The sequence below is a fragment of the Agelaius phoeniceus genome, chromosome 9 (genome assembly GCF_051311805.1).
Source record: "Agelaius phoeniceus isolate bAgePho1 chromosome 9, bAgePho1.hap1, whole genome shotgun sequence".
Taxonomy (NCBI): Eukaryota; Metazoa; Chordata; class Aves; order Passeriformes; family Icteridae; genus Agelaius; species Agelaius phoeniceus.
This window is the reverse complement of record NC_135273.1, coordinates 14,190,908-14,215,101: the sequence shown is the minus strand read 5'-3', so window position 1 is coordinate 14,215,101 and position 24,194 is coordinate 14,190,908. Positions and strand designations below refer to the sequence as shown.

The 24,194-nt window shown below is 62.9% G+C and overlaps 5 protein-coding genes across 8 annotated transcripts in view; all 5 read left to right on the top strand.

Annotated features, from left to right (window-relative positions):
• HPSE2 (heparanase 2 (inactive)) overlaps positions 1 to 4,009 on the top strand; it is a 104,730-nt gene extending 100,721 nt beyond the window's left edge. For all 3 annotated transcript variants that reach the window (XM_077183008.1, XM_054637525.2, XM_077183007.1), the window contains 3 exons: positions 1,818 to 1,963; positions 2,880 to 3,026; positions 3,109 to 4,009. In XM_077183008.1, the coding sequence (XP_077039123.1) occupies positions 1,818 to 1,963; positions 2,880 to 3,026; positions 3,109 to 3,274 (459 nt within the window). In that variant the 3' untranslated portion in view covers positions 3,275 to 4,009. The remainder of the gene's footprint in view (positions 1 to 1,817; positions 1,964 to 2,879; positions 3,027 to 3,108) is intronic.
• A 425-nt stretch (positions 4,010 to 4,434) lies between these two features.
• On the top strand, positions 4,435 to 6,529 carry LOC143694767 (BLOC-3 complex member HPS1-like). The gene is made up of 9 exons (XM_077183003.1): positions 4,435 to 4,638; positions 4,728 to 4,865; positions 4,947 to 5,089; positions 5,350 to 5,458; positions 5,649 to 5,809; positions 5,886 to 5,988; positions 6,098 to 6,195; positions 6,288 to 6,357; positions 6,462 to 6,529. The coding sequence occupies exons 1-7, from the start codon at positions 4,540 to 4,542 to the stop codon at positions 6,146 to 6,148; spliced, it is 804 nt and encodes a 267-aa protein (XP_077039118.1). The 5' UTR covers positions 4,435 to 4,539; the 3' UTR covers positions 6,149 to 6,195; positions 6,288 to 6,357; positions 6,462 to 6,529.
• HPS1 (HPS1 biogenesis of lysosomal organelles complex 3 subunit 1) lies at positions 6,465 to 9,288 on the top strand. The gene is made up of 10 exons (XM_054637346.2): positions 6,465 to 6,529; positions 7,079 to 7,246; positions 7,321 to 7,497; positions 7,566 to 7,633; positions 7,764 to 7,886; positions 7,987 to 8,052; positions 8,240 to 8,384; positions 8,481 to 8,594; positions 8,751 to 8,833; positions 9,070 to 9,288. Exons 1-10 carry the CDS (start codon positions 6,491 to 6,493, stop codon positions 9,230 to 9,232), a joined length of 1,146 nt encoding a protein of 381 aa, XP_054493321.2. The 5' UTR covers positions 6,465 to 6,490; the 3' UTR covers positions 9,233 to 9,288.
• PYROXD2 (pyridine nucleotide-disulphide oxidoreductase domain 2) lies at positions 9,154 to 15,017 on the top strand. Of its 2 annotated transcripts, XM_054637551.2 has the most exons (16): positions 9,422 to 10,627; positions 11,041 to 11,060; positions 11,287 to 11,380; positions 11,454 to 11,527; positions 11,647 to 11,793; positions 11,937 to 12,090; positions 12,306 to 12,367; positions 12,478 to 12,575; positions 12,992 to 13,133; positions 13,226 to 13,360; positions 13,461 to 13,533; positions 13,635 to 13,791; positions 13,922 to 14,076; positions 14,197 to 14,303; positions 14,409 to 14,529; positions 14,633 to 15,017. In XM_054637551.2, exons 1-16 carry the CDS (start codon positions 10,465 to 10,467, stop codon positions 14,701 to 14,703), a joined length of 1,773 nt encoding a protein of 590 aa, XP_054493526.2. In that variant the 5' UTR covers positions 9,422 to 10,464; the 3' UTR covers positions 14,704 to 15,017. The 2 variants fall into 2 exon arrangements, with proteins under 2 accessions (XP_077039117.1, XP_054493526.2); XM_077183002.1 differs by lacking the exon at positions 9,422 to 10,627 and adding an exon at positions 9,154 to 9,265 and having other exon boundaries at positions 11,041 to 11,380.
• A 2,721-nt stretch (positions 15,018 to 17,738) lies between these two features.
• Positions 17,739 to 23,602, top strand: LOXL4 (lysyl oxidase like 4). The gene is given in 17 exon segments (XM_077183575.1): positions 17,739 to 17,778; positions 17,781 to 17,824; positions 17,827 to 17,884; positions 17,887 to 18,195; positions 18,339 to 18,517; positions 18,665 to 18,876; positions 19,402 to 19,440; positions 19,563 to 19,779; positions 19,907 to 20,090; positions 20,356 to 20,510; positions 20,828 to 20,995; positions 21,189 to 21,351; positions 21,472 to 21,715; positions 21,972 to 22,087; positions 22,173 to 22,309; positions 22,500 to 22,611; positions 22,736 to 23,602. Coding segments are annotated over 17 exon segments (2,448 nt in total). The 3' UTR covers positions 22,807 to 23,602.
• The last annotated feature ends 592 nt before the right edge of the window (positions 23,603 to 24,194 follow it).

The window sequence follows — 24,194 nt, the reverse complement described above, 5'->3', positions numbered from 1 at the left end:
CTACTGCTACAGCTGTATTGCTCAGCCCTCACAACTAGAGTCTTCTGTGACTCTAAAAGACAAATCCTTTCTGCAGTTGCACTGGTTGGAGCAACCTGTCTCCCTGGGCCTGGCTGAGGCTGCCCCTGACAGGATGTCCAGCACCACACTGCACGTCTTTGCAAGGGGTATGTGGGCACTGCCAGCCCGGGGAACTTGCTTGCACAGGGTGTGCCACATGGCAGTGGGTGCCAGCAGCTGTCAGGGCTGAGGAAGAGGTCACTGGTCAGTGGAAAAGCCACCCTGGTTGCAGCTGGGTTTCATGAGCAACTATTTCCCAAGCTGGTCCCACTTGAACAGGAGCTGGTAGCTGCAGGAGCCCAGCAGCCCTGGCGTGGTTTTGGCTGGGCTTCACTCATGCCAGTGGAAGGAGCAGCCCTGGAGCACCAGCCCAGCTAGGGAGTGTCTGCCCTCAGCAGGTTTGTTTCAGTCATGCTAGGTGTGTGTGTGTAATTCATCATCCAAGTGCTTGGTGTCACCAGGCCCTGGTAATTCATTGCAAATACCACGATTTGGGCCCCTCACACAAGCGGATTTGTGATGATGCGAAAAGCTGCAGCTGTCCTCAGTGCTTCCCTGCAGTGAGCTGAAGAGCTCAAGTGCCTTGAGGCCAGTGCTGACGACTCCTTTTTCAACTCTGGGTCATTTTTCTGGCCCTCCTTTGAACTCTCTCTGGTACTTTCACATCCTTCTTGAAACTGAGACTTTAGAGCTAGCTTTGCCAGCAAGGCGAGCTAAAAGCACTGCTCTCCCCTCACCTCCTGCAGATGTTGGAGGGACACAGTGGTTCCTGCACTGCCTTGGAGGCACTGACTGTGCTGAAATACTGCACACTCACCCTAAATCATGCTGACTGTCTTACCCATCCCATGGCACCTGCTGTGTATCCTTAGCTGAGCCAGAGGCTCCATCTTCCCAGCATCACCTGCCGTGCCTGGAGCAGCAGCGGGGCCAGAGCCCCATCCTGCAGAACAGCAGGCGAGGGTCTGGGCCTGCCCTTTCCCTTCCCACAACCCTGCTTCATTTACCACACACCTCCCAGCTCCTGCAGCGGATGAGAGGGGGGCCCACACAGCCTCAGCTCCCTCCCCGGGGCCTGGGGCCCATCCTGTGTGCCGTGCGAGGCCGTGCCCTGCGGGAAAAAGCAGTGTGTGGTGACGTAATTAAGGCTGCATCACTTATGCATGTGTGTAGGGTCTAAGCATTTCCTCTCTCTTGAGCTTCCCCATGCTCCACAGGAGGCTTTAAAATGGGAGAAATACCTCTGGGAAGCTGAGCACCCTCAGCAGTCCCAAAAGGCAGTGTGCCACAAATAGAGACAAAGAGCAGGGGAGAGTTCTGATGTGCTCCAGCTCTGTGTAGAGAATGGGGGAAGAGCCTGCTCCAGAGACATCACCAGCCTGTGAGCATCAGCTGGAGCTGGTGTGCAGGTCCACAGCACGGCTGTGTGTTGGTCCATGGGTACGTGCGAGGGTGCTCATGCTGCTCCCCATGCTCTGCAACCCAGCCATGATCTGAGCTCCTTTAGAGGGTACCCGTGTCTCTCAGCATGGACAATGAATTCCTCCCTGAATCTCTTTCCTGGAAACATCCATGCCATTATGGCTTGGAGTGCACAAAAAGAGCTCATCCCAATGCAGACATCTGGCACACAACATTTTCACCCCCAACCGCCAAAATTTTGCCAGGCTGCAAGCAGGGGAGCCAGCCTTTCCTGCTCAGGCCCTCTGTGAGTAGGGGGGGCTGTTGTGCTGCTGACTGTCCCCTCTGCCCCCCAGGACTACTGGCTGTCCCTGCTTTACAAGCGCCTCATTGGTCCCAAGGTGCTGGCGATCCACGTGGCCGGTCTGCAGAGGAAACCCCGGCCCGGCAGAGTCATCCGCGACAAGCTCCGGATCTACGCCCACTGCACCAGCTACCACAAGTGAGCGGAGCGAGGAAGGCTCAGGGTCACAGGGTGGGATCAGTGGCACCCACAGGAGGTGGGGGCAACAAGGACACGCTGGTGCAGGTCGGCTTCCCAGGATGCTCACTCGGGTCCTGCTCTGGCCGCTGTCACAGTGAAGGGGAGTGCGGGAATGGCGATGCCTCCGATGAAAGTCGGGGCGAGCCCGGGCCTGGGAACGGGGCCGGTGGGGCCGGTGGGGCCGGGCAGCGGAGATCAAGGGAGTGGATTTCACACGAGGGGCCCCGCTCGCTCGCTCGGGTTACCCGGGCCGCGCTGCCGGGGAGCCTGGCCTGGTTATTGTTTCTCTGATAAGGTCTTTGAAAGCACCTCAGCGAGCCGGGGGGGCGGCCACCTCCTCCGCGGACACAAGTTGCTATTGTAGAGGAGGAGAGACTGTTTCTTTACACAGTCCAGATGCTTTCAACATGCCTCCAGCTCGGTAGGAAACCTTGTCTAGTAACTGACAGGTGCAAAGTGCTTTATAGCCTTTGTTTGGGGCTGCCCGATTAGGCAGGGACAGAGGATCAGTGTCTGGACCTGTCTGTCAGGTGCCTGGGGTGGCGGGGGCAGACGCATAGAGCTCCCCTCCGTTCTCAGCCTCCTCCTTGCAAGGTTTTTGGGGAGGGGGCGGGCGGGGGCCGTCCTGGGACTAACACTCTGTCCTTGGCCACCCCCCCTCTGGACACCGTGGCAGCGGCCTCTTGTGCCGTGTCACTGCTGGCTGAAGAAAGGTGTCACCTCAGAACTAGGCTTCATGAAGGGGCAGCAGGATAGTGAATTTGGATGCCTGCATGAGGCCAGTTCTTACAGAGACCCCCAAGCCCCTTCTTGGAGGCGATGCTCCCTGAGGACATGGCAGTGCAGCCCTCATCTCCTACTCTCCCCCTTGCAGTCACAACTATGTCCGGGGATCCATCACCCTTTACATCATCAACCTGCACCGCTCCCGGAAGAAAATCAAGCTGGCAGGGACGCTGCGGGATAAGATTGTCCACCAGTACCTGCTGCAGCCCTATGGCAAGGACGGGCTCCACTCCAAGTAAGTTTGATGCTGGTGGCTGGGACTGCCACCACTGTCGCGGCCTCAGTGCCACTGCGCTGACCCTCTCCTGCTCCCACAGGTCGGTCCAGCTCAACGGGCAGCCGCTGGCCATGGTGGATGACGGGACCCTCCCCGAGCTGAAGCCTCGCCCCCTGCGGGCCGGCCGCACCCTGGTCATCCCCCCGCTGACTATGAGCTTCTACGTGGTGAAGAATGTGAACGCGCTGGCCTGTCGGTACCGATAGCCTGCGGCCCAGCAGGGACTCGCCAGCCCCGCTCCTGCCCCTGTGCACTGCCCAGGCCACGCTGCCTCCTCGGCAGCCCACGCAGCCTCGCCGTGGGGCCGTGTTGGCAGCTCCACGCCGTGCCCTCATCCTCACCCCCAGGATGTCCTCCCCCTTGGGACCATCCTGCCCTGTGACCGCAGAGCTCCACGTGCCCTGGCCACCATCCCGCCAGAGCAGTGCGACAGCCAATTTGCAGGGCCTGCCATCCTCCGTCCTGTGAGCTGCGAGAAGCACCCGGGCCCTGGTGCCCACTGGCTGCAGAGAAGGTTGGGGTGCTGAGCCCCGGTATATCCCGGGACGAACACCCTCCCCGACCCGCGGGTCCTGCTGCCCCTCGGGACGACCCCTGCAGCAGCCGGACCCCCTCCCCGGAGGCGGGCAGTGCTCCCGTGCAGCAAGAGCATGGAAGCAGCTCCCTCTGCTGCCGCCGGGATGCCGCCAGCCGGCCTGGCCCGCCGCGGGATGCACCGGGCGGGGCGGGGCGGGGCAGGGCAGGGGAGGGAGCGCCGGGGGCCGCCCCGGGCGGGCGAGCTGGGGCTCCACGGCCGGAAATGCTGATAATTAAATTATACATCTCAGAGCAGCGGGCCGAGAGCGTGTCCTGCCCGGGAGAGTGGCGGTGTCGCAGGCAGGAGCAGCTGCGACGCGCCCAGGCGCTACCGGAGGTGTAATAAAGTTGGGCTCTCAACCTCGCCGGCGTCTTCTGTCCGCCGCGGACCGGGCCGGGCCGGGCGGGTGGGAGCGGTGCCGCTGTCACACGGTGCAGCGCCGCGGTCGCACGGTGAGGCGCCGCTATCACACGGTGCGGTGCGGCGGTCACACGGTGCCGCTGTCACACGGTGCGGTGCCGGGGTCACACGGTGCCAGGGTCACACGGTGCGGTGCCGGGGCCACACGGTGCCGGAGTCACACGGTGCGGTGCCGCTGTCACACGGTGCCGGCTTCACACGGTGCCGGCTTCACACGGTGCGGTGCCGGGGTCACACGGTGCCGGGGTGACACGGTGCCAGGGTCACACGGTGCCGCTGTCACACGGTGCCAGGGTCACACGGTGCGGTGCCGCTCCGGGCCGCCGGGGGCGCTGCGCGCGTGGGCGCGGCGGTCACGCGCGGCGGAGCAGGAAGCGGCGCGGCGCGGGTGGAGCCGCCCGGTGCCGGTGCCGGTGCCGGTGGAGCCGCCCTGTCCCGGTGCTCCGGTGCCGGTGTTCCCCCCGGCCGCGGGCCATGCGCTGCGTCCTGATCGCCAGCACCGCGGCCGAGCTGCTCTTCTACTGGGCCGATGCCGCCTTCCTCCGCCGGCTGCGGTCGTCCCACGCCGGGCAGGTGGGGCGGGACGGGGCGGCGCGGGTGCGGGGAAGGGAGCGCGGGGTGCGCGGTCGCGCGTGGGCGCTGACCGGGAGAGTGTGGCACAGGGCCCGGCGCTGGAGGACAGCCTCAACACTCTCTTCGCCCCCCTGATCATTTCCTGCGCCGCGCTGCTGGAGAAGCTCTCCGACACCTATACCTGCTTCGCCACCGAGGGCGGGCGGCAACTCCACGTCCTGCACATGGTAGGATCGGCACCGGGACCCCTGAGCGGCACCGGGGACCGGGGACCTCTTGACCCCGCTTGACCCCGCTGGCGTTTGCAGTTTGGGGACTGCCTGTACATCGCAGTGAACGGCGACGGGACGCAGAGCGAGGACGACCTGCGCCGGACGCTCTTCGTGCTGCGGCGCTTGGTGGAGGCTCACTGTGGCCTCGTCACGCTCGACTCGCACCTCATCCGCAAGGAGTGAGCAGGCACAGCCACCGGCGCAGGGTGGCATGTCGGGTTGCTGGGGGGGCTGCCCTGAGCTGCCTTCATGCAGCACCGGGGGGTGGGACCCCCCCCGGGGGGTAGGACCCCCCCCTTTGCAGCAGGACCTCCTGCCTGCTGGGCTGCAGCTGGATTTTGGTGTGTCCACATCCCATGCAGGGAGCTGGGTTTTGGTGTGTCAGTGTCACGCAGGGAGGGGACAGGCAGCTGTCTGTTTACCCTTTGTGATGCTGCAGGTTGCGGCCAGCTGATTCAGAGCAGCGGGAGCGCGTGTGGAGCCTGCTGCGGGGCCTGCTGGAGACCTACAGCCACCTGCGGGAGGAGGACCAGAGCTTTGCAGTGGAGGTACCAGTGATCTGGGCTGTCCCTCACTGTTCCAGGGAGGGAGGCTGCATGGAGTCCCAGGATGTGGGAAAAGGCAGTAGGCTGGGGACTTTAGGGCAGATCCCTGAGCAATGGAAGCTCAGACCTGCCCCTAGGACTACAAGGCTGGGGCTGAGGAAGCTCAGCAGCCTCCCCTCCTCCTGCACCCCAGGCCGTGGAGCGGCTGATCCATCCTCAGCTGTGTGAGCAGTGCATCGAGTTCCTGCAGCGACAAGTGGTGCAGCACATCAACGCCAGCCCTGAGCGTGGCGGGGATGAAGTGGGCCATGCCTTCCTCCTGGTACACACCAAGCTGCTGGCCTTCTACTCCAGGTGTGCCCAGTCCCACCACCCTCCCCAGGGCAGCCATTTGTCCTCCCAGCTGACCTTGTCCTTCTCTGGCCTGCAGCCGCAACGCCAGCTCCATCCGCCCTGCCGACCTGCTCGTCCTCATCCTCCTGGTTCAGGACCTGTACCCCAGCCAGAGTGCTGAGGAGGAGCTTGGCCCACAGGTGCTTCAGAGCAGGACTGGGGGTGCAGCAAGGCAGGGTGCTCCCATCATGGGGTGATGCCTTGACAGCTGGGGCTTAGGGGTTTTTCTCTCTTTTTGAAAGCCCACAGCAGGGAATGTTCTCCCTCAGGGACCCAAGAGAAGTGAGAGCATCCCTGTGAGTGGCCCTGGCTCCCATGGAGCTGCAGAGAAGGACTCAGATGACCAAGTGAGTCCTTGAGATCAGGAGTTGCAGGGTGGGATTGCTGGGAGGGCTGCCTGTATCGCTGCTATCGCTGACCCATTCGTTTCTGCTGGCAGGACACAGATGATCTCTCTGCGCCTGAGGTGTACTACACACCCGAGCCCTCGCCAGGCGGGCACAGTACAGGTGAGTGCCCAGCTGGGCAGCAGCCGTGCCCCACACCCCCAGCCCTGCAGAGGCCCCAGGGCTCTGGTGGGGGCTGGAAGGATGCCCTGCCATGTTCTCTGCAGGCAGTGAGAGCTGGTCAGAGGGCGCTGAGATGCTGAGCATCGGGGAGGTGGATGCTGCAGACGTCCAGGTGAGCGCAGAGTCCTGCAACACCTCCCAGCTCCACACCTCACCAGCCTGCCCCAGTGCCTTTCGCAGATTCTGGTCCTCATCACCCTCTCTTGCTGTGCTGCAGCTGTGGGTACCCCGTGTCCCCCATGTTGTGCATATTTGTGACAGCTCTGATCTCCTTCTCTGAGGCATTGCTTACAACGAGCTGTCTGCAGAGAGGGAGCGGGGCTGCTTCAGAGCAGTCCAGTGTCTCCCTCTGCTGCCATTGGGCTTTCTGGGCTGCTTCCCTGATGGATGCTGCAACACCTCACACACTGCAAGCAAACACTGCCCTTCGTTTAAGGCATTTGCAACCTTTGTCTTTGCAACAGTCTTCTTCTCTGCCGCTCCATTGGGGTCCCTGGGCACTTTCCTCACTGCTGATCTTTTGCTTCATGGCCCCTCCAGCTCTTTTGGTTCTGTCTTGCCTGGTTGAAGCTTTCAAGGCAATGCTGCATCCTTACAGAGCACTCTTTGTGCGAGCTCTCTCATCCCCACAGGGGACTGAGTATCTCCCCTGTCTTCCCAGATGGCAGAGGACTTGCTCCAGACCTTGGGGCCTCTGGTCCCTGAAGCTTCAAACCCCAGAAGGATCTTTCTGGATGCCAGCCTGCGGGAAGGTTACTGCCCCTTGCTGCCACACACCATGCACTGCCTCCCGCTCTGGCCAGGCATCTCCCTTGTGCTGCTGACCAAGGTGAGCTGCCTCTGAGATGAGGGAAGCTGTGTGGGACTGGGTCCTGCCTGACCCACCTCTCCTTTCCCTGGCAGGGCCCCATGACCCAGGTGGCCATCACCTTGTACCAACTGCTGGATGGTTTCTTGGTGCTGGAGAAGAAGCTGGAAGAGGGACCAGAGGTGGGAGTCGCACGCTCCTACCCATTCCTCGCTGAGCTGCGGCAGCGCATGGACAAATTTGTGAAGAAGCTGAGTGGACAGGACATCCAGGTGGGCATGGGACATGAGGACCCTGTCCTGTTTTCTCCACAGCCTGACACAGTCCTGTCTCTTTCTAGTTGCAGAACACCTGGTTGGACTTTAAGAACAAGATATTTTCTCGGAGTGAGCCTGGGAGCTCCCTAGAGTGAGTAAGGGGAACCCAGGCAAAATCTCCAGGACAGGCAGGGACCTTTCCCAGCCTGGGGACCAGCACAGCTGTCCCTGCAGTGCTGGGGTCCGTGTCCAAACTCAGCTGTCTGTGTCCCCTGGCTCAGGCTGCTGCAGTCAGTGGCCAATGTGAAGCGGCAGCTCTGCTCCGTGTACCGCCAGCTCTTCCTGACCTCTGCTGGCCACAGCCTGTCCCAAGGGCTGCGGGACCGTGCTCAGAAACTGATGCGGTGAGTGCAGGGGGATGGTCAGCATCGCCAGGGCCTGCCCCACACGCAGCTCTGCTGGGGCTTGTGGGTCCTGGCCTCTCACCGTGCCTCTTCTCGGCAGGGAGAAGCTGCTGGACTGGCGGGACTTCCTGCTGGTGAAGAGCAGGCGCAATATCACCATGGTGTCATACCCATCCCTGCAGCTGGGGACCCAACCTGCCAACGGGGTGTCCCTAAGGGGGGAGCAGACGTGGGAGTGGGACCCTGGCACCGGGATCAAGGGGAGGAATGTAGTGGACAAAGGTGGTTTCCCGAGGCTCAGGGGCTGTCCTGGAAGGGCACCAAAGTTGTTGGACACCCTTAACCCATCCCACGTACCTGGAGGACTTCCCTGGATTGGTGCACTTCATCTATGTGGACCGCACGGCCGGACAAATGATGGCACCATCACTCAGTGTGACAGAGAAGTCCAGCTCAGAGCTGGGCAAGGGACCCCTGGCCGCCTTCATCAAGAAAAAGGTACTGCTCGTGGGGTAGGTGTGGGACAGGAACCACAGAAGAGGGTAGAAATTGGAGGGGTTTCTGCTCAGGCTTCAGGTGTCCCTTGTCCCCCAGGTCTGGTCCCTGATCACACTGGCCCGTCGATACCTGCAGAAGGGCTATACAACACTGATGCTGCAGGATGGCGACTACTGCTGCTCCTACTTCCTCTGGTTTGAGAATGAGATGGTATGTGGGCCCAGGAAGGGGCTGAGCCCTCTTTCCCTGGGCCAGGGAGCAGGGCTTGGGCCTAGCCAGCTTGGGCCTAGCCAGCTTGGGCCTAGCCAGCTCTGACTGCTCGGTGGTCCCATCCCAGCTCCTGCCCTCTGCTGTCATTTCTCCCAGGGCTACAAGCTGGAGGTGATGGAGATACCAGTCCTGTCTGATGATTCTGCTCCCATTGGGATGCTTGCAGGGGACTACTACAGGTGAGCAGTTGCCAGCCCTGTGGTTTGGCACCAGGGCTCAAAGATGTGATGGCACATGGATCCCTGTGGGTGATGCCAGGATACCAGTGGTGTCACTGGACTTGCACCAGCCCATGTCCCAGCCTGGTGCCATGGTTTTGCTGTGTCTTTGCAAAGTGCTTTACAGAGAGAAGGTCGTTGGAGAGGGGTTGCCTGTGTGCACTGTACCTGCCAAGCCCCTGTCTTCTCTTCCACAGGAAGTTGCTGCGTTATTACAGCAAGAACCACCAGGCAGAGGTAGTGAAGTGCTATGAGCTGCTGACCTTGCACCTGGGCATCATCCCCTCCGAGCTGGTGGTGCAGCAGGCCTACGACTTGGCCCGGCGCCTCTGGGAGCCATCCCGCATCCCTCTGCTCTGAGCTGCCTCGAGCCGCCTTGGGGCTGGGATTAAAGTGGGTGTGTGGGTGCTCCCAGAGCCTGGGTTGCTTTCTCAGTGTGTGTGTGCCATGCCATGGATTGTGCCTATAGGCAGGGACAGGCAAGCTTCTCATCCTTCAGCCTGGCCAGGGCTGGCACTGTCCCTTTTCCTGCTCCCCATGCTTTTCACTGCCATCCAGCAGCCTCTGGGGACAGACAGAGAGTGGGGCCAAGAGGTTGCTGGCAAATCACTGTCTTGCCGAAAAGTGCATTTCCAGAGCAGGATTTATAATGTTAGCTTGGCAGTGCTGCCAGGCTTTGGCCAGAGATCAAGATAATGTAGCCAAACCTGAGTGGAGCAATGGTCTAAGGTGCATCCCCCTTCCCCCTCACCCCAAATATGGGGTGCAGGGCCCTCAGAGGTTTGGCAGGCTCTGGGGAAGTGCAGCCCATCCTGCACTGCCTTCTCCACACCCAGGCACCAGTTAGCCACAGCTCTGAGCTTAGCAGGGAACAGTGAGTAAATCCTGATGCAGCTTATGTGTTTCCCAGGCACGTCTGGGCTCAGTGCACTCCAGACCTCAAGTACAGCTGGGAATGGGGCCAGCCCCAAGGGACTCACGTAGCCACTGCCCCTTGTTGCTCCCATGCCACTCGCTGGAGCTGGGGACAGCAATTCAAGGAGCACTGGACCATGACAAGGCCTTTGCCCCATCCTGCTGAGCTGGAATTTGCCCTGCTGAGCAACAGTTCTGGATTCAAAGCCATGCTCATTCCCAAAGCCATGCCCCTTCTCCTGCTGCTTTCAGGGCTGTGCTTGGGGCTGTGGGGGTGCCAAACTCCGTCTGTCCTGCCGTGCTTGGCCCCTCATCCCAGCCATGTGCCTCTGGATCATCCCTGGAGCACAACAGGAGCTGGGGCAGGGTGCTCTCAGGCCCCCGCCTGCCTGCTCAGCACCGTCCTGGGGTACAGCCTGGGGAGCTCCTGGCGCCCTGCTGAGCCCCAGGCAGGATGTGGCCCTTTCTCTGCCCTGGGGCTCGTCTCCGGCCCCGCAGCTGAACTGCGCCGGGTCCGCGCCTCGCTGGGACAGCAGCGGCCGCTGCCCCTGTCCTGAGCAGCCTCCCCGCCTCCTCAAGGCGTTCCCCGCCCTGGCCCCCCGTCCCTCCCCGTGCCCGGAAGCCCTGGGAAAAGTTCCGCCGTGGAAGCAAAGTCCAGGCGGCCGGACAGAGCAGCCATGGCCGGGCGCTGCGGGCTCCGGGGAGCGCTGGGTCCGCTCTGCTCGTCCCGCTGGCCGCAGGGCTGGCATCCGTCCCTGCGGCCGCCAGGAGCGCGTTTGGCCCATGCCGGGGCTGCAGCCCGGCTGCAGCAGGAATACGACGCGGTGGTGATCGGAGCAGGTAACAGAGCCAGGGAGCGAGAGTCGAGCTGCGAGCGGGGACCCACATCTGCAGACCCCCAGGGCAGGTCGCAGAGGAGCAGCTAGGTGGGGACCGCAGTAGTGCTGGACACATTGCAAACCCCCAAACTGCTTCCCATGCCTCGGACGACACAGGGGTCTGGCACAAATTGCAGCCCCCCAGCATCAGAGCACTGTAGGAGCATCTGCCTTGAGCACTTCTGTCCTTTGCTGCACCATTAGGGCCAGGGCTGTAGGGCTGGGGGACGATTCTCCTTGTCACCTGTATCCCTGTGTCTAGAGCCTGTTATTGGGGTGGCTGTGACAGCCCCATGCCCCAGGCACGGCAGGGTGCCCTGTGCTGTGCGCCCATCACCAGCACTGGGCTCTGCTCATCTCCCTCTCTTCTTGCAGGGCACAACGGGCTGGTGGCAGTGAGTACCTAGAGTGGCGTGCTGCCTCTCCTCCATCCCCAGGGGACAGCAAGGCACTGGGAAGGGTCTGCGCTGAGAGCAAGGGAGCGCTTTGATGGCGGTGTCCATGGGGCTGGGGCTCCCACAGGCCCTCCCTAGTGAGGGGGGCACTGTGTGCAGGAGGGTGCTGATGCTGGCAGAGGCAATCCCGGCTGGAGGGATGCAGTGTGCCCCGTGCTCCCCACAGGCTGCCTACCTGCAGCGGGCAGGGCTGCGCACGGCTGTGCTGGAGAAGCGCCACGTGCTGGGCGGCGCCGCCGTCACCGAGGAGATCGTGCCAGGTACCCCTGCGTGCCCCTTGTCCCCCTGGCCAGCCCTGGTGGTGGACATTCCCCACCATCCCACATGTTCCAGGGTTCAAGTTCTCCCGGGCATCATATCTGCTCAGCCTGCTGCGACCACAAATCTATGCTGATCTGGAGCTGAAGGTACTGGCACCTGCCCTTTGCTGGGCTGCTGGCAACTCCCAGTGTGCAAGCAAGGGGACCCTGCTGCCAGGCTGTCCCTGCAGGGTGGGTTCTGCAGTGGGGACATCCCTGTCTTGCAGCGGCACGGTCTGAGGGTGCTCCCACGGGACCCCTACTCCTTCACCCCACTGCTGGAGGACAGGAGCTCTCCTCGCTCCCTTCTGCTGGGACATGACATGGCCCAGACTCAGCAGCAGATTGCTCAGTTCTCCCAGAAGGATGCCCAGGTACCAGCAGGGGCATGCACCTGGCACAGCAAAACCCACGAGGGGCTGCCCTGCCCCTGGAGTGGCAGGGATGCTCCTGGGTGAGGTATCCATTGCACCCACCATGGTGCAGCCCTTGCTGTCCACCCTCTGTCCCCTTCCAGGCCTACCCAGAGTATGAGGCGTTCATGGGGCGCATGGTGTTGGCCCTTGACCCACTGCTGGATGCCCCTCCAGTGGATACAGCTGCCCTCGGGAAGGGTTCCCTGCTCCAGCAGCTCAGGAACCTGCAAACCCTGAAGCCCTTGCTGCAGGCAGGTACATCTGGGATGCCAGGGAGCCCTGACAGCAAGGGGTGTTTGCCAGTACCTGGGATGGGCAATGCAGAGCCTCCTCAGGAGCCCAGTCTGGGCTGGCAGGCTCCGGTAGGCTTGCTCACCTTGGTCCTGCTGAGTGACCTCCAAAGCCAGCTGGGCACCAGCAGCCAGCCCTGGCACAGCCATGCAGGTCTCACACCACCTCTCCACCCCCAGGGCTGGCACTGGGGCAACAGCTGCCCCACTATTACGAGGTGCTCACAGCTCCCATCTCCAAGGTGCGTGCTGGCAGTGCTGGTGTGAAAACACCCAGTGCCTCTCCTGCCTGCCAGGATGCTGCAGCAGCTCCCCACCCCAAGCCTGGCATGCTGTCTTTCTCCTGGGCCAGATCCTGGATCACTGGTTTGAGTCAGAACCCCTGAAGGCAACTCTGGCTACTGATGCTGTGATTGGAGCCATGGCCAGCCCACACACCCCTGGCAGTGGGTGAGGGATCCTTCCCCCTGGGCTCATGCCTGCACTGTCCCCCCTTGCCATGCTCTGTGCTTGGCTCTGCTGCACACCAGTACCCCATGCACTGCCCCCCTGCCCCTCCCTCCCACTGCCTGCTCCACTTTGCCACAGTGCCTCAGGGGTTGGTGCTGGGCAAGGGGCTGCCCCCAACCCTGCCATATGGCTCTCCTGAGTGGCCCCCAATTATCCCTTCACTGTTTGGGCACCTCTGTCCCTGGGCTGGGCTGAGTCCTGGCTGGTGCGTGCTCCCAGTGACTGAATTTACATCCCATGAGGTGGCATGGTCCCGGGGGGGGGACTGTGGGGGCTCTGGCACCATCCTCACTACCCATGCAGGAGACAGATCCATCCCCTCAGCCAGCAGCTAACTCAAGGTCCTACTACCACAGGTATGTGCTGTTGCACCATGTCATGGGTGAGCTGGAGGGACGGCGGGGGGCCTGGGGCTACGTGGCAGGCGGGATGGGAGCCCTGTCCCACGCCATCGCCCAGGCAGCCACTGCCCAGGGAGCCCACATCTTTGCTGAGAAGGTAGGGGGTGTCTGGGAGAGGGGAGCTGCTTGGCCATCCCCACAGGCAGCAGGGATGCTCTTGGTAAAGTCCTGTCCCCTACCTGTGCCCAGGCAGTGTGCCACGTGCTGCTGGGCAGGGCCGGAGAGGCGCAGGGTGTCGTGCTGCAGGATGGGACAGAGGTGAGGAGCAAACTGGTGCTGTCCAATGCCTCCCCCCAAATCACCTTTCTGGACCTCATTCCTCAGGTATGGAGTGCATGGGGCTGGTGGGGGCTTGGCCTGTTGGAATAGCCCCATTCTCACTGCCTCTCACAGCCAGCCTCTGCACCGGTGTATCCCACCCTAGGAGCAGCTGCCCAAGGATTTTGTCCAGCGGATCCGGCAGCTTGACACACGCTCCCCTGTCACCAAGATCAATGGTAGGTACCAGCAGGGACACTTCAGCTGCCATCCCTGCTGGAGGAACACTGGTGCCAGGCTCAGCAAGAGGCTGCACCCCACTTCATCTCCCCATGCCCAGTGGCAGTGGATCGGCTTCCCAGCTTCCTGGCTGCCCCCAATGCCCGTGACGGCCAGCCCCTGCCCCACCACCAGTGCTCCATACACCTCAACTGTGAGGGCACCCAGCTCTTGCACCAGGCATTCACTGAGGCCGCCCATGGGCACCCCTCCAGCAGGTAGGAGCCTGTACTGGCACACCTTGCACTGGGGAAGGGACAGGACAGCCAAGGCTGTGGATGCTGGGGAAGGAGGTGTGGAGTGGCTGGGTGCCCCTCTGCCTGCCCAGCTGGTGTACTGCTCCCCCAGGCCCATGATCGAGCTCTGCATTCCCTCAGTGCTGGACCCAGGGCTGGCCCCTCCAGGCTGCCATGTCGTGTCCCTGTTCACGCAGTACACCCCGTCCGTGCTGGCAGGCGGGCGCTCCTGGGATGAGCAGGCCAGAAACGCGTATGCAGACACGGGTACGTGATGCACACACAGACCCAGTGACACCCATGGGCAGAGCTGCCCTGGGCTGCACAGGAGTTTGCTACCATGTCCCCCCTGGGCTGCCCAGCAGGAGTCCCTTCATCTTTCTCTAGTGTTTGACTGCATTGAAGACTATGCCCCAGGCTTCAAGGCATCTGTCATTGGCAGGGACATCCTGACGCCACCAGACCTGGAGAGGATCTTTGGGCTGCCTGGTGGAGTGGGTACCATGCGTGTCAGCTCTGAGCATCGCTCTGGTGCCAGTGCTAGGGGGCACACGGGCCTGGGCCAGGCACAGCTAGCTCACACAGAGCTCTGTTGGCAGAACATCTTCCATGGAGGGATGTCTCTGGACCAGCTGTACTTCGCCCGGCCAGTACCATCCTACTCTGGCTACCGGTCCCCAATTCCTGGCCTGTACCTGTGTGGAAGTGGAGCCCACCCTGGTGAGCAGAGCTGGGAGCCAGGACCCTCATGGAGACCTGCAGAAGGAAGAAAGGGGCATGTGGAAGAGATGAAGCAGCATTCCCCATTTCTCCTTTCTTGCAGGAGGAGGAGTGATGGGAGCAGCAGGACGCAATGCCGCCCAGGTGGCTATCAAGGATTTCAGGCACCTCTGATGAGATTGGTGAAACTGACTTCACCAACGCAGGGTTGTGACAGCAGCATGCCCTACTGATGCCATGCAGAGCCCTGCCCATCCCCAACTTGATTCCCCAGCACCTCAGGGCAGCAGCATCTCCTAAGAGCTGGGTGTAGGCTGGCAGGGTCCCCTGTGCTCCCAGCTGCTACCGTCACCTTGAACAGATGGCTGCTCCCAGCCTGCCACTACCCAGCCTTGCCCCAGTGGCTCCTGGACCCTGCATGACCATGGCAAGCCTTACTCAGCCCCTGCCTGTGCCCATGGAAATAAACCCTGGCCCAGGCTCTGTCATGAGCACTCTCACTGTGTTTTTTGAGCAACTCATGCAGCTCCTAGTGCACTATCCACACTTGCTAGTAAGGCAGCCTTAGGGGAGTTGCCAGAGAGCACAGGCACATTTCAGAGTAGTGAACAGGGACAAACAGCCCCTCACCCTCTCCTCTGCTCATTGATGCAGACTCAGATGCATGCAGGACTGTTTGTATGGAGTTCCCCAACTCCGGGCAGGTCCGGACCATCCTAAGTACTTAGAACAAGCAGGGAGCTGCCTGGATGCTGCTTTGGTGCCTGAAGTCCCCAGCTGTCCTCAGTCCCCGGCTCTTGGTGGCTGTGTGTACAGCAGACACGTGCCCAGCAGCTCAGAAACCGCAGGAGCCAGGGCTGCAGCTGCCCCTCGTGCCTCACACATGCTCCTATTCCCGACGGAAGCTGCCTGCACGTGTCCTGGCCCGTCCCCGCGTCCCCAGGGCAGATGTTCCGTGCTGGCCGCTCCTCAGCCGCAGCAGGCCCGGGGTGTGCCCCTCACCCGGGCTGCTGCCGGGAGCCGCTGGCTGCAGATTACAGAGCTCACATCCTCTCCCTGCCCTCTTCCTCCACCAGACAATGCTCCCGATTCAGCCGCCCGCCTCGCCTCCTGCCGGGCCCTAAATACGGTGCTGCCAGGGTGAGCTGCTGCACCTGAGCTGGCTGAATCAATATTGACCGGCCAGGAATAGTCCCGCAGCCCTCTGAGAATAGCCCCGCACGCCCGCCCGCCGCCCACAGCTTCCCGCGCACGGGGCTGCCCTGCTGCCGGCCGTGTATTTTTAGCTGCTGCCATTGCTGGCTGCCCGGGACTGCAGGTGCTGGCACCCTGTGAGCCCCCAGGGAGACGAGGGGCATTGGCTGACACCTCAGGGCAGAGTGGGACACCTCCGGCCCGCCGCGGTCGCACGAGCGGCAGGACACAGTGTCCGTACCGCTGCGAGAAGAGCTGGCAGGTCCCAGAGGGGCAGAGCCCGCCAGCCCCCGCACCTCTCTGTTCTTGCTGTGCCCGGAGCGGAGGCAGAGCTGGGAGCGGGACCCAGCGCCCGCCTGCCCGCGCCCCTGCCAGCATCTGCCGGGGGAGGAGCTCGGGGGAGGCTCCTGGATTCACACTTAAGCAATTGATCTCCAAAACGTCGAGACGAATGAGTCACGGGCTCCACTGCTGGCCCCAACCCTGCCCTTCCCCAGGGCTTTCCGTGGCCTCCATTCTGGGGCTGGCCAGCGATTCACATCGCAGCTTCAGGACATTGCCCCGATCCCGGCCGAGGCAGAGGGCTGGGATGAGAGCGCCCTGCGAGGGGGACCCCGAGTCGTGCATCCCTGCACACCCAGAGGTGCTGGGGCTCCTTGCGAGACGTGGCGATGAGCTCACGGGCTATTCCCGGCCGTGTTGATCCTGGCTCCTCCCGGCAGGATCCGGCTGCTTTGACTCCAAACAAACAGTCCGGTGGCCACCGGCACATTCCTGGCCGGTCCCTGGGCACGGCCGGGGCACTGGGTTTCCTGTTTATCCCCATCCCACGGCGGGGCACGGCGGGCGTGTGGGCAGCGGGGTGCCCCGGGGACTGGCGGCACCCCAAGCCCGAGGTTGCTCCCGGGGCAGGTCGGGCGGGAGGTGGGGGCGCATCACCGGTCCCCACGTCCCACGGAGGGGGGCTGAGCCTGAGGACCCTCACAGCCAGCCTGCTTTATGGATGCCACAGGTGATGCCCCAAGCCCTGGGAGAGCTGTGCTCCCGCTCACGGTACCATCCCATATCCTGCCGTGGTCCCTGTGCCCCCCGAGTCTCGGCCCCACTGCAGCACCTCCAGGCGTCCTGTGCCCATGCACCCACTCGAACCAGTGCGTGGGTGGGAAGCTGCAAGGAATGTCCCCGGCACAGCAGTTCGTCATCTCAGGAAAGCCCGTGCTGTGCCTGGCTGCGGTTCAGCCCAGCGAGGGGAGCATCCCTGACCGAGGGAATCTGGACTCGGGGGAGGTGCAGCCTCACGGCACGCAGGGACTGTCCAGGACAGCTCAGATCCTCCTGGCTGGGGAAAGGACGGGGTTTGGGACAGGAACAGGTTTGCCCCCGTGTGCGGTGAGGCAGAGTAGGGCCGGGGGTGGGCAGGGAGCAGGGCTGGGCTCCAGACCAGAGGCGGGGGGGCGGGGGGCCCCCTCGGGTCGGCCCACCCCGCCGCACCATAAAAGCGGCTGCAGGCGGTGCCCAGCGGGAGGCAGGAGCTGCGGGATCCACTGCTGCCAGCGCCACCGCCGTGTCCCTCGCCACCACCGTGTCCCTCGCCACCGCCTGCCCCGCACCGCTGCCGGTCCGGCACCACCATCCCTTGCCAGGGTGAGTGCCAGAGGTGGCCCCGGGAGGGGAGGTCTGGGTACCTGGAGGGGGGTCAGCAATCCCACCAATGCTCTGAATGAGGATGTAGGGGAAGAGGTGAGTTGACAGGGACCGGGCTGTGTGCAAGATGGGGAGGAATCCTGGTGTTCAGTAGAGAATCCTGCTGTTCAGTAGAGAATCCAGGTGGAGGATGAAAGGGGGCCCTCACCCATGTCCCAAAACATGGGGCAGACAGGAAGCAACAAGAGCACAGGGCAATGTTGGTGGGGCTGCCCGTGGCTGTCAGTGCCTGGGAGGGCTGTGTCAGAGCTGGGTTACCTGGTGAAGGGGGTAGGGCTGGGGTATGCTGTGTGTGTGGCAGGGACCAGCCCATGCATCCCCCACAGCACAGGGACAGAGATGTCACCACCATGCAAGAGGGCATGACATCCCTCCACCATTGCCCAGCTCCTGGGGCACAGGGGGGCTGCAGCTGCACCCCTACTCTGCCACGGTCCCCAAGGACTCACTGTTGGTCTGTCCCCAGGCATCCCACTCACAGAACGATGATGGTGATGCCAACTGGCACAAGTCACGTCCTGCTGGTGCTGGTGCTGGTGCTGTGCTGGGTGGCCCCCAGCAGGCAGGAGCTGGCCCCGGTGCAGCTGCGGCTGGGGGGACCCCGGGGCCCAGCTGGAGAGGGCCGGCTGGAGGTGCTGTACCAGGGGCGCTGGGGCACCGTGTGCGATGACGGCTTCGACTTCCATGCGGCCACGGTGGCCTGCCGACAGCTGGGTTACAGCGCAGCCATCACCTGGACCCACAGTGCCACCTACGGCCAAGGGGAAGGTACGGGGCAGGTGGGGAATGGGGGCAGGGGGTCCCCACGGGGGCAGCGTGCTTCCCACTGGCTGTGGGAGCCTCCCCACAGGGCCGTGGGTGCAGACAGCTTGCAGGACACACTGCATGGGGCTGTGGTGCTGTGTCCCTAGGCCCCATCTGGCTGGACAACGTGCGATGCGGGGGCAGTGAAGGCTCCCTGGCAGACTGTGCCCACAATGGCTGGGGCATCAGTGACTGCCACCATGGCGAGGATGCTGGTGTGGTGTGCTCAGGACAGCGCCTGCCTGGCAACTCCCCCCAGGCCACCACTGCTGGTAACCTGGGAGAGGTGAGTGGGGGCCCGTGGTGTGTGCCTGTGGCCAGCAGGTACACCAGGGCGACTGGAGCACGTCCCACTAACCCTTCCCCTGCCCTTTTCTGAATGCTCTGCCCTCGATGCGGGAGCCCCAGGCCCACGCCATGCCCACTGTGGCAGGTGTTGGGACTAACCCTGGAGGAGGTGCGGCTCAAGCCCATCCTGGCACGGGCCAAGCTGAGCATGCCAGTGATAGAGGGTGCTGTGGAGGTGAAGCACAACGGGCGCTGGAGGCAGGTGTGTGATGCCAACTGGACCAGGAACAACAGCCGCGTGGTGTGCGGGATGCTGGGCTTCCCCCGGGAGAAGCACGTCAACACCAGCTTCTACCGGTAGGGATGAGGGAGACACGAGCTGCTCCTGGGCATGGGGGGCAGGCTGGGCACACTGTGGGGACTGCAGGAGTGGTCAGAGGAGGGCTGCACATGTGGGTGGGTGTGCGAGGTGCCGGTATGGCAGCCTGGATCCCCTTCTTGGGCCTTTGACAAGGGTCAGAGTTGGGCTCACAGCATTCAGAGAGAGGTCTTTGGGGATGGTCACCATCATGGCTGGCAAAGTGTGGGACAAAAGAGAGGAAAGACAAGTGTCCCTTGGTCCCTCCCACCCCGTCTCAGCCTGGAACTATAAATACAACCTATAATGAGCCCCTACGGGTGCCAGGAGTCGCACAGTCCCGCTGGGACACATGGTACAGACGGGCTTGGCACAGTAATTGCCAGTGGGGAGAGAATATGACGTACATGACGTACCCTGGGGTCTCCATCTCCTGCTGGGGAGGGCAGAAATGATGGGGCAGGGGGTTCAGAGTTGGGCAGTGTCAGCATGCTCCCTCATCTCCTGGCTCTGTACACCCACAGAAAGCTCTGGAACAAGAAGCTGAAGGACCCTAACTCCAGGTAGGACTCAGCACTGTGCATGGTGGGCAGGGCACCTTGAATGGGCACCCAGCATGAGCACTGGGTGGGAGAGAGTCTCTGGCACCTGAGCTGACCCTGGCCCTGCTCCTCTCCCTTGGCAGCCTGAAGAGCCTCAGCCAGAAGAACAGCTTCTGGGTGCACAGGGTGCGGTGTCAGGGCTCAGAGCCCCACCTGGCCCGCTGCCCTGTGCAGATGGCCCCACCAGCCCCCCGCCAGCACGCCTGCCCCCACGGCATGCACGCCATCGTCAGCTGCCTCCCTGGCCCTGCCTTCCAGAAGGGCACGGGCAAGGGCAAGAACAAGACCGCCCCAGGAAAGGTGAGCCCTTGCAGAGTTCCACAGCCTCAGAGTCCCAGGGCTGAGCAGCACTCAGCCACCCCATTTGCACTTGAGGGGGGGGCTGGCTGTGCCCTGGGGTTGCTGACCGGCTGCTCTCCGTGCCCAGGTGCTCCCGGTGCGGCTGCGAGCGGGCACCCACGCTGGTGAGGGCCGGGTGGAGGTGCTGCGCCACGGGCAGTGGGGCACCGTGTGTGACAAGCAGTGGGACCTGGCTGCAGCCAGTGTGGTGTGCCGGCAGCTGGGCTATGGGACAGCAAAGCAGGCCCTGGTGGGAGCCCGGATGGGACAAGGTGAGGCAGGTGTTACAGCATGGGCTTGGGAAACCTCTGGGCTTGGAGGGGTATGATGGGGAAATCAACTGGTGTAATGTGCCCTGCTGGAGAATCCTGGGATGCTCACGCAGCTCCAGCCTGCCCTGGGATGAGGCTACCCTGTCTGCTCCTGCCATGGGCAGCCCCATTCCCATAAAGAATGCCCACCCCAGGGGAAGGAGGATGAAGGTCCTGTTCCAGGATGGTCATGGAGCAGGGAGCACTGACCCTTCCTGTGCTTTAGGTCTGGGGCCCATCCATATGAGCAATGTGCAGTGCACTGGCCATGAGCGCTCCCTGGGCGAGTGTCGCTTCCAGGACGCTGAGCAGAATGGGTGTCGGCACGAGGCTGACGCTGCTGTCCGCTGCCACATGCCCCACATGGACTTCAAGAGCCAGGTGAGTCCCTGCCTCCTTCCCAGGACCTGTTGAACCCCAGCCCCATTGCACAATCCCTGCTCCCCAGGCTCTATGCCCAGTGTGGGTGCTCAGAGCAGCCCTGGGGTGACCCAGGGGATGGGGACACAGAGAAGCATCCTGATGGGGCCCTGCAGGGTGATCTGGTGGCAAAATTGGTCTTGTAGGGAGGAAAGGAGGAAGAGAAAGATGAGGGAGATGTTCAGCTGGATGTGCAGGGCTGCTTGTCCCATTGCAGCATGGGGTGGGAGAGCTGCTGGTCTGTGCCACATTCCAGTTCTGCCCCTCTCTGCCAACAGGTGCAACTGGCTGGGGGCCGCAACCCCGAGGAAGGCGTGGTGGAGGTGCTGGTGCCAGTGCAGGGGCAGCTGCAGTGGGGTGCAGTGTGTGGTGCACAGTGGGGCCTGAACGAGGCCATGGTGGTCTGCAGGCAGCTGGGGCTGGGCTTTGCCAGCCATGCCCTCCAGGTGAGTGGGGTACCAGCCTGGGGCCAGACTGCAGGGGTCCTGCAGGATGGACAGCGTGGGCGTGGCGTGGCCAGGGACTCTGGGATGGGACAGTGGGGGCAGTGGTGGCAGTGTTAGGGCAGGAGAGGAGGCAGGTGGGTACTGGCAAGGGCTGCAAGGACTGGCCCAAGCACTGTGCTCCTCCTCTGTTCAGGAGACGTGGTACTGGGCAGGCAGCCCCGGTGCCAGCCAGGTTGTGATGAGCGGCGTGCGCTGTGCCGGCACCGAGCTGGCCCTCCAGCAGTGCCAGCGCCATGGCCCTGTCCACTGCCCCAGCGGCGGGGGACGCTTCTCAGCAGGGGTCACCTGCACTGCCCGTGAGTAGCAGGAGCCCGTGGGGTACTGCTGGGAGGGGGCACCCCCCTTCTCCTGGAGGAGAGTAGGGGGTGCTATGCAGGGTGGGGATCACCTTCTCCATCCCTGCTGATGCCCTCCAGATGCCCCAGACCTGGTGATGAACGCCCAGCTGGTGCAGGAGACAGCCTACCTGGAGGACCGGCCCCTGGGGCTGCTGTACTGTGCCCATGAGGAGCGCTGCCTCTCCCGCTCTGCTGACAACATGCAGTGGCCCTACGGCCACCGCCGCCTTCTTCGCTTCTCCTCCCAGATCCACAACCTGGGAAGAGCCGATTTCCGACCGAGGATGGGGCGTCATGCCTGGACTTGGCACCAGTGCCACCGGTGAGTGTCCCATAGGCAGGGGCTGGCAGGGAGCTGTCCTCTCCTTGGGCCAGGCAGGGCATGGTGGCACCCGTCCCACCCGGGGTAATTAACAGCGTCTGAGCCAGCACTGTCATTACGGCTTTATTTGGCTTCAGGGCTGTAATTTGCTGAGTCCCTGGGTGCTGCCCTGCCGGAAGTTCTGCCGGGGTTGCCTGGGACAGCCACGTGCTCCCTGGCCGGGCACTGGTCCTGTGCTGAGCCCCTGTCCCCACAGACACTTCCACAGCATCGAGGTCTTTACCCACTATGATCTGCTGACGCTCAATGGCTCCAAGGTGGCCGAGGGGCACAAGGCCAGCTTTTGCCTGGAAGACACCAACTGCCCCGAAGGTAGGTGCCAGCTGCAGAGCTGACAGTGGCCCAGTTCTGCTCCCCAAGGGAGCCTGTGCCTCCCTCACCTCCCTCCTTGCTGCAGGTCTTCAGCGACGCTTCGCCTGTGCCAACTTTGGTGAGCAGGGGGTGAGTGTGGGGTGCTGGGACACCTACCGCCATGACATCGACTGCCAGTGGATCGACATCACCGATGTGCCACCAGGCAGCTACACCTTCCAGGTATGGGGATGGAGGGGTGGGGGACACCAGCCTACCAGATCTCAGGGCTGGGGAGTCCCCTCCATGAGCACAACAGCATCCCTCGCCCTGCACATCAGGGTGCTGCTCTGTACCCTGCTGTGCGTGCCACAGCCCTGCCTGGCCAGGGCACAGCAGAGGTGCTTCCAGCCCTGCCCCTTGCCCTCCCCAGGTGGTCGTGAACCCCAAGCACGAGGTGGCTGAGTCGGACTTCTCCAACAACGTGATGAGGTGCCAGTGCAAGTATGATGGGCAGCGTGTCTGGATGCATGGCTGCCACACAAGTAAGGAGGGATGGGAGCCTAGGGGCTATGGCAGGCAGGTTGAGGGAAGTGATGAGGTTGGGGGTGCCAGAGGTTTCTTGTGCCCCCACACGCACACCTACCCCCACAACATCGCTCTCCCCAGGTGATGCCTACGGTGCCGACGTGGTGAGCGACATGGAGAGACGGGAGCGCCTGGCCAACAACCTCGTGTGAACCCCTGCCATTGGCGTGGTCCCACGGGAGAGCCCGACTCCTGCACCCTGGCCCCTGTGCCCTGGCAGCACCCGACTGAGCTCAGGGACTTGCAGACTTGTGTATTTATTGATGCTGCTGCAGAGGAGGGAGATGAGCGCCAGGGGTGGCGGGGAGTGCCTGGGGGTGCCCGTGCTGCCAGCGGGATTGGAAAGAGTGGCCCAAGTACTGCAGCAGGCCTCACCCCCACAGCCCCAGGGCCCCCAGGACAACTACCTCAGCCTGCCCAGCCCCCCTGCTCCAGCAGACTCAGGACAGTACCCAGCCACCCATGCACCAGCCCTGTCTTCAATAAAGGTTCTGTGAGTTGGGAGCAGGGTACTGTACTGTAGAAGAGGAGCTACTCCTTTATCAATCCCACCATCACCTCCTCTTTTCCCTGCACTCATTCCTCTTAGGATCATGAAGCCAGTCCCCAGCTGGGAACAATTTGGTCTAGGCAATGTGTCCCCAGCTAGGCAGTGTTCCCTCTGTGACACCCAGGGCCACCAACTCCCTGGCTGTCTGCACGTGGCTGGCATCAAGCAGCTCTGCCTTGCCATCAGTGGTCCCCATGGCCCTGAACTGGCTAATCCCGTGCATGCAAAAAGACCCAACCAGCTCTGTGGCAGCATGGGCTGGCAGCCAGCCCAGCAGCCACAGTGTATGCAGCTGACATGCTGGGCTTTCCCAGGCTGTCCTGGCAGCTTCCCAGACATGGGAGCTGTGGTAGGGCCACTCTGTCCCTCAAAGGAACACTGTGCTCTTGCTCTCTGGTTCTTACCTCCCGTGGTCTCTATCTTTTTTCTTATAACAGGAAATAAAAGGGAATGTCACCAACACACTCTGTACTGTCTGTTCCCCAGATCACCAGCCACGGGGCAGTGCCACCCCTCTCCTTGCATACCTGTGTCCATTCCTGCCTCACTGGCAGGCACCAGCCCAGGGTGGGGGGCTGCCAGCACCCACCTCGGCCCAGGACAAGTCAGGCTGCACCCACACGTGATGGTCCCTGCACGTGGAGTTGCTGCTGGGAACACGGGGATGCACTGGAGGGGCCCGAGGCCAGAGACCGTGGCAAGGCACGTGCTGGTGGAGGCTCACCCGGCCAGGCTGGGGCTTTGAGGGATGCCGGATGGCCGGGAAGATGTTTTCCACATGAGAGCAGCTTTGCTCCCTGGAATTTCCACCGGCCAAGCCACGAGCATCCGGGAACGGCAGCCGAGATGGCTCCCAGCTGGCAGCGCTGCCGGATGGCGCAGGGGCAGGCAGCCACCACCACGGGGTCATGACCAGCTCTGCTGCTGCCAAGCTGGGGGACAGCCAGGGGACACGGGGCAGCCACATGAGCACTTCAGCGACCAAAAGCA

Excerpts from the sequence above, each read along its gene's own strand:
- LOC143694767 (XM_077183003.1), top strand. The coding sequence starts at position 4,540 with ATGCGCTGCGTCCTGATCGCCAGCACCGCGGCCGAGCTGCTCTTCTAC. Across the intron at positions 4,639-4,727 it reads GGTCGTCCCACGCCGGGCAG|GGCCCGGCGCTGGAGGACAG; the intron begins GTGGGGCGGGAC and ends AGTGTGGCACAG. Across the intron at positions 5,090-5,349 it reads TCGCACCTCATCCGCAAGGA|GTTGCGGCCAGCTGATTCAG; the intron begins GTGAGCAGGCAC and ends GTGATGCTGCAG.
- PYROXD2 (XM_054637551.2), top strand. The coding sequence starts at position 10,465 with ATGGCCGGGCGCTGCGGGCTCCGGGGAGCGCTGGGTCCGCTCTGCTCG. Across the intron at positions 11,061-11,286 it reads GGCACAACGGGCTGGTGGCA|GCTGCCTACCTGCAGCGGGC; the intron begins GTGAGTACCTAG and ends TGCTCCCCACAG. Across the intron at positions 13,134-13,225 it reads CCCACATCTTTGCTGAGAAG|GCAGTGTGCCACGTGCTGCT; the intron begins GTAGGGGGTGTC and ends ACCTGTGCCCAG.
- HPS1 (XM_054637346.2), top strand. The coding sequence starts at position 6,491 with ATGCTGAGCATCGGGGAGGTGGATGCTGCAGACGTCCAG. Across the intron at positions 8,053-8,239 it reads CGCAATATCACCATGGTGTC|GTACCTGGAGGACTTCCCTG; the intron begins ATACCCATCCCT and ends AACCCATCCCAC. Across the intron at positions 8,595-8,750 it reads TCTGGTTTGAGAATGAGATG|GGCTACAAGCTGGAGGTGAT; the intron begins GTATGTGGGCCC and ends CATTTCTCCCAG.